Genomic DNA, 17,929 nt, shown 5'->3' with positions numbered 1-17,929 from the left:
AAAAAAAAAAGCATTTTTTTTTCCTCCCCTTTTTCTTCCTCTTCTCTCCAATGTCCCTCTGTGCTGCTGGGTTGTGGGCCAGAGGAGGCTATTTCTATATGGCCAGCCATTTGGGGATATGCTGCGAGCCAAGGTTGTTTGCTGATTCGCTTGGCTCTGGTGACAACTTGGCCTGTTGTGACTCGGATGGACGGAGGTCGCTCTCGAGGAGCCATGGCTGGAAGCTGGCTTACAGCTTGCTTTTTCCCTTCCCCAGGTGCTGATGCTAGTTCTGAACCCATGATCCTGGAGCAATATGTGGTGGTGTCCAACTATGAGAAGCAGGAGAACTCTGAGATCAGCCTCCAAGCTGGAGAGGTCGTGGATGTCATAGAGAAAAACGAAAGTGGTAAGACAACTTTGTTGCTCGTCCTTCTTTCAATGGTCAGATTTTTTCCATGTGTTCCTGTTCTTTCAGTTTCTTCACTGCTCGTAGCCGTACGTTAGCTCCATCTGGTACAGTTACTATGTCTGGCTGAGGATGTTGAAGTTTCTCAATGTTGATTTGGGCTGGGGGCCAAATGTTGCCTTCTACTGTAAGAATGTTTCATGGGTTTTGTGTGTTAATTAGCTGAAGTACACTAATGGAAAATGAAGGTGAAGGAGAGAAGGGTTTGCAGCTAATGAAGTTGATGTATAGTAGATGATCTAGTTGCCCTGCTGTCTCTTCGAGTCTCCGTCAGCATTTCCATTACTAACTCCCCTTTTTGGAGGATTTATAGGATGAGTGTTTAAAAATTGCTTGGGGTGAAACTTGGCTTGACAGCTTAGCCTGTGGCCCAGAGCTCAATAGGGAGGGAAGGGAATGTACGTAGATAAATACATGGCCGTGTACAGCTTCAAAACTTCTTGCAGAAGCGTTAACTGGGGAGTTTAGAGGCAAGGAGGCAGAGCCTGTAATGTAAAAGCAAGATGAAATCCCTTCTTCTGCCATCCGTGCAATAACCAGTTTGTACTTGGAAAATGAGATTCTTGGCAAGTCTTTGTATAGATGTCTTTTGTGTGCTTTAACTCTTGGATGCCTGCTAGCTTCGAGTCAGCCTAAACAAATGTATGAGACTGTGTACATGGTGGAGCAGGTTAGCAGCTGGTTTAAATAACTGCCTGTCTTCAGCAGCTCCCCTCCTCCCTCAAGTGCTCCTTGTGCATTAATCCAGAGCAGTTGTCCAGGGCTGTTCTCCAGCCCACTCGTGACTTGTGTGTCCTCATCCAGAGGAGCTGCTGGCATTTGGAGCCATGCTTGCGAGGCTTGCACTGAGGGAGCTCTGCACGCAGGCTCTCCTGGCTGGCTGGCTCTGGAGTGTGCTGGCAGGGGAACCGGGATGCCCTGGTCAGGGGCTTAAGTCTATTTCTCAGAGCTCTGAGTCAGTTTGTCCATAATGATGATCATGCGTTGCATTTATGTATTTCTTCAGTGGAGTGGTAATTTCTCTGCTGTATGAAAACCTAATGCTGGCTTAGCTGTGTGAAGCAGTTGCTGGCCAGTGACTTACTGTGGTGTCCAAAGGAACAGCGTGTGGGAATGCACTCACTCGGGTGAATAGAAATGCCTGTCTTCTGGATACTGACTGTATCACTTACAAAACTAGTGAAGGCCAAAGTGCTAACTTGCCCCACTTCAAAGCTCTCACTGTGATTGTAAGGGAAAAAGAGCCTCAATTTCTTCAACTCTGGACTAATGGACAAGCCTCCTCCCTTTGGAGTCTGAGGGCTTCTCATTGTCAATAGTGGGCACGCCTGCTGACAGAACAAGCCTGGCTATTGTGGCAACTTGTGTTCATATCCAGGATATCCCTGGTTTTGATAATGGCTTATGGTACTGAGGAAACTAGGTTTAAAATAATGCAAGAAGCATCTCTGAATTTCAAATTACAATTCCCTTGTTTTGTTTTAATGTGGCTTCTCTGCCTTGCATAGTTCACAGTGTATTATACTGAGCCACGTGATATGTGGAGATGCAAGAGGGTTTAATTTTAAGGAGTGGGTCCAGAAATGTGACTCTGAGGAAACATCCTTGAACTTGGGTTACAGTCTTTGAGACTGTATTCTCAAGATGCTTATCACCTAGGCCTCATGATGCTCATATAGATAAGAAGAGATATGAAGCATCGGATCGGTAATCATGCCTGTACGAGAAACCATGGCACCAGTCAGTGATGTACAAAGCATCACTTGCTTTGGATGCTTCTCTGATCCGGCAAGGAAATAATATTTTAGTTTCTCCGTGAGCAGGACTCCAAACATACAGTCTAACTCTCTGCTGGGTTAGGGGTATCACAGGAATGACTTCAATACTTTGCATTCTTGTCTTTTCTGGAAACTGGAAATGGCATGTAAAGGAACTAGCTGAAGTTTTCTGAAGTCTGAGCTTTTTAAGCTTGCAGCTTGGTTTGAATGCGGAATCTGTTTAGTGTAGGAAAGTGTGTCTAGAATATGTGGTTATGACCTCTAAGAACATAGGGATACACTTTTTTTTTTTTTTTTTTAAAGAACATAAGATCATTTGGACTATGCATGTGGGTGGCAATTCACCTCACTGTACGGTAGTACTGTCTTCGAAAGTGTTGTGAAACTAGAGCTGTGATGGTATAAATTAGGCTCGTTCTCCTCCCATACCCAGAAAGCAGTGATGAAGCATGGTATTAAGTATGGCACTGCACCAGGGACAGTGTCAGCAGTGAACTTTTGCCATGTGTAGGTCCTCAGGACAGGAGGGAGGGAAGAATAACTAGATAGCTTACAGTGCCATTAGACTGAACAGTGTGCTTTGAATGTGGTGATGGTTCTGCTGGGCAAATGTTGCAAACTTTCTTGTGTGTATACCTGCTAATATGTGGTTTTGGAGGGGGTTTTGTTTGTTTTTCCATATGTACTTTGGGAAAGGTAAATAGGATAGCTAATAGGCATGGCTGTCTGCTTGATTTTTTTACTTTATTTTATTTATTTATTTTTTAAAGCTTTGCTTGAATAGAGTTGCATGGTGATGCCTAGGGACGTGTTAATAGTTCTTTTGTTTTCCAGAGCGGGTGGAACCTTAGGCTGGCTCTGTTGCACTGCTTTGTAGGGAAGAAACACCATGGCTTTACTGGCCAGATGGCCCTTACACAGTGATGTTCAGAAGCTGTTTCCAAACAACAGTGCCAGTTTCATGTTCTTCTGAAGGTTTTCTTCTGAAATGTTTCTAGAGCCTGAGCTAATTATCATCTCCCTGTTTGCCTCCAACCTGTGCATCCTTCTAGAAGAATTACACCATTCTTTCCAAGGTTGATATATCAGGTAGAAGCAGAGGGGGAAATAAAAACCTTCCAGCGTATCATATATTGAATTCTTACCTGGTTATTATCCATTAGGTTAACTTTATGTTAAGTGTGTTACACCTACCATGTAGCATTATTCAGTGTTATATCTGCCACATAAGCAATGGGATTTGAAGCATCTTGCAATCAGACCTATTTGAAACAGAGTTGTATGAAGTTGTCTTCATTACTGAACCAATGGCTCAGACTTGAATATCATTTCAAGTAGAAACTTCTGTTTGATATTAGGACTTTAAAAGCAAGGTCAGTGTAGCATGTGTGGTGAATAAATCCCGAAACCTTTCATCTCTGTTATGAAGCCCATGGGTCACTGTAACCTGACTGTTGCTGCAATTGCCATGGAAGCAAATTTTGCTGGACTGGAAGATGTGTGTAGGATTTCAGTGCTTCAGAACAAATTACTCAGTTATGTACCAGCTCCCAGTCTTTGAAACATATTTTCTGGGTAAAAAAAAAATCTTGGTTCAACAAAAGCTGCCTTTCAGACCTTCCTCTGAATAATAGTTGCACGAGTGGAAGGTGTGCTGGTATTATCATTGCTTTTAAACTCAAGTGGGGAGGGAAAAGCTGTATGTAGCAATGGTCAGAAACGCATCGGGATTGAAGTGAAGGTTTACATTCTCTCCAGCTGGTGTCTGGGAGCAGGCTGCAGTTGCAGGGCTGTGTCTGACGGGTTTGTTTAAATGTGCTGTGTAGCCAACATGCACCGGCCAGCTCTATCTAAACATTTCTGTGTAGCAGGGATAGCAGTGTAAATAACTGACGCGAGTGTTGTCTGTCAAGTGCATTTGCTTCTCTTACACCTTAACTAGAAAAGCCTCGTGGAATGATCTGAAGGTACGTATTTGTGTTGGAACAGTGAAATGTGACTTTAAAGCAGGAATCTGATGCAGATTTCTTTGAGGTAGAAGGGGGAGGGACTCAGCTCGCAGCTCCCTCCTTGCCAAGTTCTGTGTGGATGTGGCTTGAAACGGTCAAATTATAAACTGTGGCAGCAGTGTTTGCAATGGAAAACCTGACAGACAGGGAAGCATAAGCACATTCCGAGCACCTCTGCTGCTTGGCTGTGTGGTGGGATGGAGCTCTTCCCTCACGGCCCCTGTGAGCTGCTTCTGTGGTAGGGGAATAGAGGGATGCCTCTTCAGTGGGGCTGAGCGGGATGTAACTGTTTCCTTTGCTATTACATAACTGCAGACAGATTTCCAATATTATATTGAAAGCTACAAAGCTATTGCAGCTAGTGTAGCTTCCTTAGGAATGAGAGAGCCCTTTGGGAAGGGAGGCCAGGACGTGGGGTATGGCAATGAAGTGTCACTATGAGGAAGGCCTCTGCTTGTTAGGGTGCCCTGGCTTTGGGGTCCCCAGTGTCAGATCTCTCTTCTAAGCTCACTATCCCAACTAGCATTAATTTTCAGTCCTGTTCATTAGAGTCTTGGTTTATTAACTCTCTAGTGACAACTTCCTGTCTCACATCTGCTTTCTGCTGCTTCACCTCTTTCTCTGGGATGTTACCATCTTCATGCTCCCTCATTTGTACATGACAGGAGCGTGGCACTGTGTGCAATGGTAACAAATGTCTTTGAGCATTAGATTTATCTTGTAGAAATTGGCCAAAGTCCAGTGCGCTTCTGTTTATTCTAACAGATAAGTGATACGTTAGCAATATCCTAGGCTCCTAATGTTGATGGAGCTCTACACCAAATCACAAATACAATTACTCTGTTTATTTTTAAAATGTCAATAGCTGAGCATCCACCAGTTGGAAGTGTTGCCAGACACTGCATACTTAATTGCCATCATTGTGCTTTATTTCAGGTGCAAGTGTGCATGCTGGCTTTCCCTGGAAATTTTTCTTACAGAGCATTTCAAGAGAACATCGTCCAGCAGATGTGACTCCTATCTTAATTTCTATTTGTACATCTAGCCCTGACCTGCTCTTTGTTCTGAGAAAACTAATTCTTTGCATTTCCATTCCTTCCCAGCGTGGCTGTGTATTTGAATTGCAAACTTTGAAAGAGACCATGTTGTGATACAAAAAGTAAATACTGCCTAGTATAGCGGGCCATTCTTGAGCTGTGCCTGGAATTTTAGAAGAAGAAACAAACACTTAGGTCAAATGCCTTTCCTCTAGCACTGGTGATTTCATCCAGGAAGACAGGTTTAGGTAAGTGGCCAGTGCTAAATGCTTAGAACAGCCTGTGTGACTGCTCTTGTGTGAATCAGTGTTCATAGTTCTCCAATGAATGGAGCTGAATTTAAGAAAGGATCATCCCAAATTCTTATTTTGAAAAGTAAGAGCTGTCTTCAGACTGCAGCAGTGACACCCAGCATCCTGTTTTGAGCTCACTGCTGCTTCACTGTGTTCCCTGCCTTTCTGCAGGGAGCCCTGCAGCAAAGGATACTTGATCCACGTATGAATCAGTTCCTGTCTTACCGTGGTTTTCTGCCCAGCATATGTACTAAGGCAGTGTATGTACTGAGGCAGACAAACACAGGCCATCTGAGGAGGCAGGGTGGGTGATGAGGAATGTTTGGCTAGAAGTTACTGGAAAGTTGTTTAATATCCTAAGAAACAGTCTTTGTAGAAGTTTTTCCTCCAAACAAGGACAATGCTGGCAAAGCATAGATGCCTTTCTCCCTCAGATGCTTGCAGTTCCATGGCTGGAGGTTTCTCCATGCTGGCAGAGTTTCATAGCCCTCTGTGTTAAGGGAAGCAATGCTCGATTGTGAGCACTTGCTTGTCTCAGTTGCAGCAGCGTCTTTGACTCTGTCTTCAGGCTTTTTGGAGTTGGTGATCAAGGCTGGTTGTTCTCATGTTTTGTTTTGCAGCAGTATAAGCAAAGCAAATTCTGTTGGTGTGTCTGGTGGGATTTATTTTAAGCTTTAGCTGTCTGGAAGCTGGCGTCTGTGGAGGGAGCAGAGATGCCTTGTTTTAAACTAGTCAATGGAAAAAGGGTCATTGGGGTCAACGGAGTATTGGTAGGATGAACTGGAACATTTAAACTAATCCAGGCTCTGTGCTGACTCCAGATGAAGCCTGAGACAAGCCTAGAGCAGAGATAGAAATGGATGGGATGATTTGCTGTAGCCAAGTCATCACTGGAGATCAGTCCTTCTTGGGAACAGACTGACCAATCCTGCAAAACAGGCACTCTCTCTTCCAGTGGCCTGTTTGCAAAATGTTGAATGGATGGAGAGAACTCAACACTCACACCAGAAACAGCCAAGTCAGCAGGAGATGAGGAGGAGCCCTTCTTCCTCTGCTTTTGCCCCTGGGAGCCCAAGGGTGGGGTGACACTGTCTAATGACTTTAGCAGCTGTACTAAGCTGGAAGCAGCCCTTGACAGCCTACTCTGACCTCTGGTGATTCTGTTTTGTAAGCATATTCTAATCCATTCTTTGTTGCCTTTATTCTTTTTTTCTTTTTTCTTTTTTTTTGCCTAAAGTAATTGGATTTTTAAATGTGTCTCTGCAAGGGTAAAGAAGTGGTGTTTGCTTTCCCTTTCTGACTGTTAAACTTTCAGTCAAACGGTCTTGATATGGCTGAAGCCATTATTCAAGCTTTGAGAATTTAGCTTGGATTTACTGTATTCACAAGGAAAGCACGCAGCAGTGTTGCTGATGCAGTTGCTGCTGAGCTGTGGTTCGAGGCTGCCCTGTACATGTGCTTTGATAAGTTATTTGAGGCTACTGTTTCTAAACCTGCCTATTGCTTGAACACCACGGTACCAACATCTCAGCTGAGGTTGCTGTATAAAATTCTTGAATTATGAATGTGTTGTAATATTCATGCTGCTATCTTGTGGTATCTAAATACTTTTCTTCTGCTCTACTTAGTAACTTACATGGCAAGCATTATGTGTTTCTGTGTTCAGGCCTTGGAAGGGAATTTGCCAAGCTGGAACCAAAGCAAGGCTGTTAATGCTCTGGTTTCATAGGTATCTTCCCCCACTGTGGAAAATCAGATTTTCCTCCATTGCTGCCTCTGAAATGGCTGTGTTTTTGGGGCTCTGCAAAGGAGTTGAGTGGGCTTCTGCTTTTCTGTTCAAAATACTTGTTCAGCCCTGTGGCAAGGAGAGGTTGTCCTTTAAATTGTACGATGATGTTTCCGTTTTTGCTGGGAAGCCATTCTGCATTTCATAGATATTGTTGCTTAGTTTGTGCAGCTCTGAATTGCAGTGTGTGCTTGCTCTTCTTGATGACAAACTCACCTGGAACATTTGAAATATGGCTGTGTGTTAACTCTATGCCTTTTGCAATGCCTAACTGCTTAAGCTTTCCTGGAACACCTCCAGATGGCTCTGGAGATCTGCTAGGAGGGATGTTTTGCTAGATGGGATGGAGGAGTTGATGGGCAGCTTGCTGCTTGGGTCCTACTTGATTTGGAAGCAGCTCAGTGTTTTACTTAAGTGAGCTTCAGTGCATTTGTAACTAATGCTAACTAGTAGTATGCTTCCTCAATTCTGTCATAGAAACTTTTGATGTTGTAAGGTGTTAATGACTGTTTTCCAGGCACTGCGGCCCTATTTCATTTCTCCTGTAGAGAAAAACAGTTAAGATTAACATGAGGTACCATGAGGTTGTACTACTTTAAAGCATTCCCCTCTTGAATCGAGCTTCACATCCTATCTATGTAAAATTTGCTTTCAAATTGCCTTTCCTGGTACTTCTCTCCAGTTGGAGACACACCAAAAAATGAACTTCCAATCTGAAATCACACATGTAGCATATACTTTCCTGAAATGCCTTGGGCTTCATTTTCATGTTTTTATCCAGTTCCCATTGTTTCTCTTAACCTTGGGCAACAGCTATTCTGGCAGGGTTAACTTAGTTATGCATCTTTTTCTTCTTTACGTAGCCATCTTAACTCCAGCCACTTCAACTTCTATGTTCATTTGCCTTTTCTTTAGCTAATGTCATGTCTCTGTGGGACAGTTCTTTTCTGATCCCACCCCACCCCCCAAATTTCTTTCAGTTAAGGGAAGGGTTATTGCTGTAAATAGGAAGTCTTCAGATTTATTACATATGCATCTACTAATCTGGGAAGTAAAGTAAATGGGTTCCCTTTTAAACTTCACTCTATTCAACTTGATGCAGAACAAAATACTACTACTGGTTTAGAGTTGTGTAGTTCTGTAATTTCTCTAGAGAGTGCATTTCCCCTACTTGGAAAAACCCTTATGCAGGTGGGCTTGAAAGAAATCCCGTAAGATTGCCAGGTCAGTGAGTATGAGCACTCTTCTTGTTCCCAAATAACTTTGAGGGTAGTTTGAAGGGAAAGGGAAAGTCAGTGTCAGCCCTCACAAAGATTGTTCCTGTCTGCAGCTGCTATGAATTCCCTGTATTCCAGGGGATGAGATCCTTAATGCACTATCTAGGAGGAGTGAGGGAACATGTCCGGACTTCACATTTGGTAGGTGTGGACATGAAGTATGTGTCAGCACTTCTGAGACTGCCCTGATGATCTATCTGCTCTGGGAGAAGATGGGAAGTGATTACTGAAACCATGGACTTGATACTTTATTTCTTTACAAAGGCAATTTAGCTTTGGAGGAATTGCGCTTGTCTCTAAGTGTGGAGAAGCCAATACCAAAAGCAAAGCTACCTCTAAGTCTGCTGTACAGCACAGCCAGGAGCTCCTGAGTGGTAGACTCTCTCCCAGACCTCTGTAAAACTCAGTTCTGAAATTTCCAGCTGCTTACAAATTCACTCCTTTTTCCCTTCTCATCTAATCCTGCTGCACTGAGCCTTTATACTCAGGCAGAATAGTTAAAGCTGTTCTGTTTCCACTGCATACCCTGTTTGGAGCCCAGGATGGCAGGCTGAGAAGGAAAAAATTTTACACACCATCCCTGATTGGAGCCTTTATTCATTACCTCCTGTTTGTGCAGTCACTGCCAGTTTTGGGACCCTGAAACCTGCCCCAAGAAAACGTTTCCAAGGAAAATCTGCTTTTCATATTAGAATACATACACTTTCTAATGATTGGGTTTCCTATATCAGCCAAATAGGTCACAAGCTCAGCGCTGCTGCAAGGAACTACCTGGGGCCAAGAAGATACAGGGCTGTTATGGAGATCTTCTCATTGGTCCCGTAGTTGCCTTGTGATCTTTAATTAAAAAAAGTATATGGGTACGTATATGTTAAGAAAACTATATATTATATATATAAAAAGTTTTAGATCTTTGTAACATCAAAGTTTCTTAAGAGAGCAAGTCATAGTGAAATAGTTTTAAGTAAGCCCCTAAAATACTAAACCTAATACACAGTGACTGACGTCTTCTGCCCTTTGCTCTAGTTAATCAAGAGAGCAATTATACACAAAGGCTTTGGCTCTTGCGGTGACTTTCAAGCCTGTTTTTGTTTTTCTTTTCCAAAGTAAGCAAAAGACTGATAGTGCATTTTTATTGTGTCAGATGAGGACGAGATTAATAAAGGATGGAGATTTTTTTTCCTCCAAGCTGCACAGAAAATAAGCAGTTCTAATAATACATTGGCAGTAAAATGGAAGCTGTAATCATTAGCAGACGTGTTTCAGTTACAACCAGTAACATAACTCCTTACTTTTGGTTTTCATGTTAAAAAGAGTTCAGCTTCCCTGCAGACCAATTTTTTGTCCATCTTCAGATTAAGCAAAATCTATAAAAGTAATTGCCTTGCTTTGGAGTTTCATAATACAATCAGATTTAGGGGGGTGGTTTGAAAGAGGGGTATATGTCTTCCCTTCTGCCCCTCAGGCAAGGACATCAGACTTTCCAACATTCTTGATGGAGACTAATTATTTTTTGGTAGAAAGATGTTGGCTCATGGCTGGATTAACTGAAGTAGTTCTGGAAGACGCAGGGGATGAGAGGGGCTCTCTGGGATCTCTGTTTTACTGGCTGGCTTCTCTTTACTATTTTTATTGGCAGGTTTGTTTTTTGTATCTTGATACTGTGTGACTTCATCTGAAAGTTTCACATGCAATGGGACATCACTTTATTATTTCAAATGAAACTGAAGTGCAGTTATATTGGCAGCATAGTTGAACTTCAACTTGGTAATAATGCCAAGTATTTTCCAGACTGTGCTTGAATCCACTTCTATTTCTCCCCACAATGCAAACGTGTGCTGGAGAGACCCAGCCTCTTGCTCTTGAAAGTTGTTTTAATTCTGTTTGCAGAATCACCTCCTGCTGCTCTTCTCCTCTTGTGTTGTGTGCACACACCCTTTCTGGTAAGCAGCACATGGGATGGGCTTTAATGAGAGCATATTTTGCAGCAGCTTGGAGGGACAAGGCAGTGCTAGATGCACTCACACTACAGACCTAGCTTTGCTCCTGTATGACACAGCTGCCACATTTGCTTAAGAATCCTGGGCTGGTTTGGTACTTGGATCAAAGAGAAAATAAGCTGCTGCATTTTCATGATTAGCAGCAACTTGACTAGCTGGCTTAACACTGGCAGGCACGTGCACTGTCTGACAAGTGTAAGCAATCACCTTCATGAATTGATGTCTTGAGGCATTGTGCTGGAATGATGAACATAAGCACAGATGAAATCTGTCCTCCTTAAAGGACAATGTATCTTAAGAATTCTAGCTGCATACAAAACAAAATACAAAATTGGAATAGCAAATATCAGTATACTGAAACATTGTGTGGGACACGATGAGGGTGGCAGCAGGGTGAGTCTCCATACAGAAGTGAGCCTAGGTCTGGAAGAGTAGCATTTAATATCAAACTTGAATCATGGGCTTGAACTTTGGATAGTTCCTAAGTAGCAATTTAATCTCCCACATGACCTTTTATAGCACCTGTATGTTCAAGGAGGCTTTTTTCTTAGCTGAGCATACCTGCAGATTCAGGGTGGATAAAAATGAACTGCCACTGACCACTTGAAACCCTAGGTTCAAACTCATGGCCATCTTCTTCAGTGCTCTGGAAGTCACTTTGAAGTCTGTATTTGAGTATATGCAGGATAAAGATTGCATGAACTGACTTAAAGGAGTGAAGGTGAAATTCTATCTTTTAGAGGCAGAAACTGTCTGTCTGAAAACAGGATCAGAAACTTGAGAGCCAGTTTGTTTGATCTTTTTTCTTACTCTTGTCTAAAATTCTTGCCCTTACCAAGAAGGAAACTAAGCAGATCATGAAGAACCAAAATTACAGGATGGCTGCATGTTCAAGATGTTATTGCAAATGATTCTTCTTTCATGTAGACCTTTCTTAACCAAAACCTCTTTGAACAAAAGTAGAATGACCAGAAATGGTCACTTCTGTCACCAGGCAAATGGGATAACTGAGCCTTACAGAAGATGCTATTTGCTCCTCCTGAGCACAGCAAGTAGGGCTGGTTCCTGAACCAGCTACAAATTAAATTATGAACTTAGTCATTCCAGACATCCTTGGTGTATTTTAGGAGCAGACTATGCATTTCCTGGGCTTTTAGCCTATTAATTTTAAAAGAAGAAGTGAGTGTCTGGAGGTTGGTATGTGAACCCTCACACTCAGCTGAGAACTGGGAAACTAAACCCCTCTTTCTGAAAAGTATCAAGGTTTGAGAGCTAGCCATATGAAAGGGTGTTGGTTTTTTCCATCGTGCTCCAAGGATTCTCCCTTGCAAACAGTCCTAAGTAGAAACCACCACCCATAATGAGGTTGCTATCTTCAGAATGTGCATGTGGGAATTTGGAGACTGGACAGTCCTGGGGATGGTTGGTCACTGGTTTAAATTTGGTTCATGTTAGTAGGAATTGTTTGGTGGTATTTAAAAGAAGTTGATACTGGTTTCAGGGAAATTTCCATTACAGCTGAGATGTAGCTACCCTTTGCAGTGCTGTAACGGAGGCCAGCATTGAGGCCTCCTTGTGTCTTGCACTTGAGTGGCACAAGGGTCTTTTTTCCAGTCATTACGCTTGGAGACCAAGTGCCTCGTCATGCACATGTGTGTTTTAAGGGCATCATGAAAGTGCAGCATCAAAAATAGTCACTGGGCCAGACCCATCCACATCTCTAAGTGAAGGCTGAGGGTTTCCAGGCGAGTTGCTCTTGCTTCTGTAAACCAACAGCATCAGGTCTTTGAATCTGTACCACCAAGTGCTTCCGCTGTCTAACTAGTAATTATTTTCCTGTATCCCCAGATCATATCAACCTTCCTCTTCTATTTATTTCTTCTTTGCCTCTTGTTTAACCAGACTCATGAATAGCCAGACTGGCCCCAAGTAAATTGATAGAAAATTTGGTAGAAATTTAGTGAGCATGGTAGGGGAGGCCTGAAACAAGCAGAGCTGAGTGTTGATGGGGATTAGTGACTTCTTATTCCTTTCCTCCTGCATCTTTTGCAGGGAATACTTTATGGTAAATGCTTTTTGATCCTTTTTGAACAGCAAAAGCCTCTGTTAATTTTCTCCTGTCAAGATGTTTTGATCTGAGGAAAATGTAATGCGGTGCATTCCTCAGTTAGGAAAACAGAAATCCCATGTTTCAGCAAGACTGAGGTTTTACCTCAATCAACCTTAACAGCATGATGATGCTGAGGCCTTTTTCTGTTGCTCTCCAAGCTGTGCCTTCATTGGGTTTTGGTGGTTGGACCAAAATTGCACTTATAAGGTAGAGCTCTGAAGTCAGACCATCCATTGGTACTTAGTGTTTTTCTTGCAAGTGAGTTGGCAGGGAAGAGCCTAGAATGCTGTAACTGAGCACTGAGCTAGACTCAGTAAAAGCCATTGCTTAAGAAAGTGGATTTCACAACTGTAGTCATTCAGCTGGAGCCATGATGGAGTTCAGAACTGCTTATCTTTGATTTCTGAAGCTGAACAGTAACTCTTTCTGGGAGAAAGTTGACTTGTAAAGGCTGGAAACAGCAAACTTCCACCAAATTCTTGGCTATGGACTATACTTTCCATTGGTGACAAGAAATAGCCATTAAAAAAAATGGCTGAAGAGACAGCCAGAGGTGGTACAGATAATGATATGAATAAATGTAGCTTTTATTTTCATAGTTTGTACTCTGCAACATATCTGAAGCCTTAGCAATGTCCAGTCTTGTAACAAATCATTTGTCTTGCTGTTTTGACTTTCTTCTGAGGTTTTTGTAGTGGGATAGAAAGGACTGATTAATTCCATAAGCTGTATTGTTAATTCAACAAAGTTGATGAGAAGTGTGTGGACAGTGTCCCTGGAAATGCGTGTTATCTACGGGAGGTGCCTTGTGAAAGGTGGAAGATCTTTAAAATTATTCAGATGTATCTCTCATGCCTTTTCTCTTCTGGCTAGTTTTTGCTACCCCTGCTCTACAGTAACTGTGATAACTTCTATTATGGCGTCAGAGTGGAGTCTTTTAACTCCTTGTTATTCATCCAAATTTCTCTGCCCTTGTTTGTGCTTTACATTCTGGAAAGTCAACATTGAGGTAACAGTTGACTGAGATTTGTAAAGTTGTCTTAGTGAATGGTGTGAGTAACAGCATTGCACAAGTCAACAAATAGTTTCTGATCATCCCAATTCTCATAACTGGGTACCTAACTGAGGTTGGTATTTGTGTGCTCATTTCCACTAGACCAGGTTTTCCCAAACTGCATCTACCTAACCTTGAACACTTCTAGGTATGTGACAAGCTTCTGTGTTTTTGCTGGGTGTGTACAACATCATAATCTTCCCTGAAGTGAGAGAGCTGTGCCTCCTGTCACCAGCTTGTGACAGGCTATTGCATTGGTATGGCACGGAGGACCACAAGCTGTGTGATTCAAAACCAGTGGGCACCAGGACTGGCTCTATTCAGTGACAACTCATGAAATTCATAATGCAGCAGTAGCCAGGATGCTTCTGAGTGTGTAGGAGGTTGACTGCTGTTACGCAGCTCTCCTGTTTTGTTTCTCTGCTATCTGGGACTTGAGGACTTGGAAGTGCATGCTGGCAGAAACAGAGCTTTTTCACAAGATTCTTACTTGGAGAACTGAAGTCACGTTGTGAAGTCTAAATCTGTAGTGGAATTTGTTGGTGTTGATTTAAGAGGCCCAAGAACGATGCCAGAAGTGCTTTTTAAAAATAAAATTGCAAGGTGTTGACTAGTCAAGAAATGTTGAGACACTAGTGGAGTTTTTGAGCAAGTGCTTTCAATTTGTATTTGGATATTTGTCTGTCCTCTTCAGCTTCAAAGCCACTGGTATCTTGTTGGTGGAATTTTGCCCAGAAATGTTCAGAAATCACCATTTGAAAGATAGTACAAGGCTGTTGGGGCAAAGGACTTCAGGGTGTGATCAACGATGGGCTGAAGAACAGGCAGCAGTGAGAACTTGCCATTGCTGCTTGAAACTGGTTTCTGAATAGGTGGCAGAGTCTCTGGAAAATCCAAGTGGAGTTTCTTATGGAAATCAGAAGTAGGCTCGGGGTGAAATATGAGCCCAGTACTCAGCCTCTGCTCACACAAATGGAGTATTGCAGGCTTGTCACTGTCATTTTTTCCCAACAGTTCTCTTCTCTGCAGTGAAAGGTACTTGGTGGGCAGCAGTGGGAATACAACCAGTGTTTCCTTTGATTTGTGTTGCATTTTGTAGAGCATCTTGCTGAAGATTCCCACTCTTTTATTAGCTTGCTGTAGCATTCACAGGAATAAGCTGTTAATGTCATATGGCTCCTGAACTACACTTCGACAGATACACATGGGTTCAAGATGAGAAAATAGGTTTCCAATCCAGACTTTCCCAAAATAGGAGGAATGCAAGTTGCGTTCTGTCTAGCATTTTTATTTTGGATAGGAGGCTTTTGGTTAATGTCAGTCCTGGAGGAGGGGAAAGCTGTCAAATGCTCCAGAATCCCAAATGCTTTTTGTATAGTGGCTACAGCCAAAGACACTCAAGTGTTGGATTTTTGTTGAGATTAGTGAGTGGCTTCTTAATCATATGATAGCAGCATCGGGCTTTCCTGGTGAAAAACAAACAACAAAAAAGAGTAAGCAAAAGTTAGCAAGTCCTAACAGGAATGTACACAAATGTCAGAAAGCTGACTTGTGGCTGCCTTTCTGCTTCTTTCCAAATTCCTACTGAAAGCTTGACTTTCCCTTGAAATTCAGGGAATAAGTCTGTGTTCTTTCCCATTGTATCTGTCTCTCTCCTTGTTTTTGAAAGGTTTCTACTACTTTAGCCCGTGGTAGTCTATCTTGAACATACCATCATGGATTCACTGCCTCCTTGTGGAATGTGGCGAACTCCCTTCCCTGTGCACTTTGTCCTCCAGGTTGACTGAATAGCCTGATGCTGCTTGTGCAGGAGGAGCTCACTTGCAGTTGTGGTCTCCCTGTTGCAAAGGGAAGTAGCTGTGACCTGAAGTGTGATTCTCCTCATGGATGGGAGCTTACTATTAAGTGGCTTCTCTTACTGTGGCATGTATCCAAGCCATTGTGGAAGATCTGGGTATTTTTACTGATGACTTTGGCATGAGAGAATGAAATTCTTGGAGCTTGGAACTCTTCAGGAGAAGAAAGGAGAAAAAAGAGAGAAAAAAAAAACACAAAAAAAACCCACCACACCAAACAACAAAACACCAAAACAAATAGGCAAAAACACCCTGATCTGAGAGTTTCCTGTAGTTCAGATGTCCAGCATTCTGAAAGCAAAATAGAGCCATTTCTCCTAGTGCCCATATGATACCTCTCTATGCCTTGAAGGCTTGAATGTTTGACGTGATGGATTCTGGCTGAAATGTCCCTTGTAAGACAAGTGCATAATCACTTTTCGAAGCTTCCCAGAAAAGGGTGAGTAGCTGCAGGCAGGCAGATCTCTTTGCTGCGGTGTCTGAGCAGAGCTTCAGTCTGCTCTCAGCAAGGAAAGCTCAAGTAATGGTTTCCCATCTCCAGCCTTGAGGGGCCATGGTTATGCGACTGGGCTACATAGCCAGAGAAAACCAAGATCCTAATGGAAAACTTCTTGGAGGACTTAAGCTGCTCCTGCACATCTGTCCTCCTTTGGAAAAGGTATTATGTGTTGAAGTTATGAAATATTGTCAGAGGGGAAAGTGCTCTCTGCTCTCCAAAGATCCAAGAGCATCTAAGTGAATGTACATGGTTCAGCGGTGTATTGAAGGCTTGGAGAGCCAAAAACTGTACTCTCCATTTTATGCAGAGAACAGAAGTATGACCGTGCCAAAGACAGTTAAGCTGATACCTACCGGCCAGGAGTTGATATATCTGCCCAACTTCATCTAATTTCACATTAATGTGAAAAACAAAGATTTGCACAGACTCTGTGCGACTGGCTTCACATAGTGAAGTGACACATGAAGATGTGGTATGGCTGTGTTTGATTTACCATATACCTCTTTGTAGCCCAGGTTTCTGTGCAGTTCCAGTTTATTATTGTAAATGCTATGCACCCATTTGGAATCCTCCTCTGTTCATATTTAAAACTTGATTGTATTGTTAAAGCAATGAGAACGTCTTCGTGGTGAGGGTTTTTGTACTGACTAGCTTTGCTTTGATGTGCTTGCCAAACATCTGTGTGCTTTCTATATATTTTTCCCCTTGCCTTCAGGAAAAAAAAGGCTGGTTACGTTTATTTGTGGGTGAAATACTTTGCTAGCAATGGTTGTAAATCTGAAGGGCTGAAAATTGTCAAGTGAACTCACAGACAATAGTAACAGAGAATAAGGAATTAAGACTGGTATGCAATCTGGAAAATAATTAAAATCTTCAGGTTTTTTTTCCCTGCTGGCATAGGGATATCTAGAAATTGGAAATCCAGCAATGCTTCTGATTTGGGAACTTTAAACCACTGCAAAGTGTGAACACTGGGGTGAGACCAGTGGGGGGGCTTAAAAATGCTGGAGTCTTTGTTGGCCCAGGCTGTGCTGCATGGGCAAGAGTTCACTGCTGATGGATCTGCTGTCTTCCTAAGTCTTCTGATGCCCTACCAAAAGTATCTCTGATTTAGATGAGCGGTGACTTAACTAGTACGTGCTGATGTTAGCTGGACAGTCATTCTGTACTGTTGAATCTATGTACTGCTAAATCTGTGGGGGACGGCAGCGGGGGTAATGAGAAAATGACACTGTGTACTGACCCAAAAGGGAGTCTGATACAGTGTGTTTGGGTTTGTTGCACTGTAACTCCAGTTCAGTATGATTTTTTTTTATTTTTATTTTTTAGCTTTCTTGATGTCCAGGTAATAAAGTAGCTACAGGAGTGTTGATGTTTAAAGAAACAGATAATAAAGAACTTTGTATTTCACTTTTCTGATTTATTTCTTTCATTAGGTGATACAATCACTGTAAGGGCAGTTTCTAATATTTTTTTCTAATATTAAAAACAAACAAATGGCTTGATTTTAGACATACATGAATGAAAGCTCTGGCCTTTACCAGTTAAACTCCTATTCCACATACAATCATATTTGAGTTGGCCTCAGGATGCAAAGGTGACACTGATGACCAAGAGCTGCTTTTGCTTGCAGCTGGCTTTCAGGAAGTCCAGCCTCTTACTGAGCACTTCGTTATGATTCAAAGTACGGATGTTTTTGGCATGTTTTCCCTGTTGGACTTGAGATGATCTGAGAGAGATTATAAACTCTTTTGGGGCTTTTTGCAACTCTCATTCCCAAGA

At 42.4% G+C, this 17,929-nt stretch overlaps 1 protein-coding gene across 5 annotated transcripts in view; it reads left to right on the top strand.

Annotated features, from left to right (window-relative positions):
* The window catches only part of SH3PXD2A (SH3 and PX domains 2A), a 228,984-nt gene that overhangs the window by 164,756 nt on the left and 46,299 nt on the right, over window positions 1-17,929 (top strand). For all 5 annotated transcript variants that reach the window (XM_031554493.1, XM_010714667.3, XM_010714665.3 and 2 more), the window contains one exon: window positions 257-388. In XM_031554493.1, the coding sequence (XP_031410353.1) occupies window positions 257-388 (132 nt within the window). The remainder of the gene's footprint in view (window positions 1-256; window positions 389-17,929) is intronic.

Source organism: Meleagris gallopavo, chromosome 8 (assembly GCF_000146605.3).
Source record: "Meleagris gallopavo isolate NT-WF06-2002-E0010 breed Aviagen turkey brand Nicholas breeding stock chromosome 8, Turkey_5.1, whole genome shotgun sequence".
Classification (NCBI taxonomy): Eukaryota; Metazoa; Chordata; class Aves; order Galliformes; family Phasianidae; genus Meleagris; species Meleagris gallopavo.
This window is presented reverse-complemented; position numbering and strand designations above follow the sequence as displayed.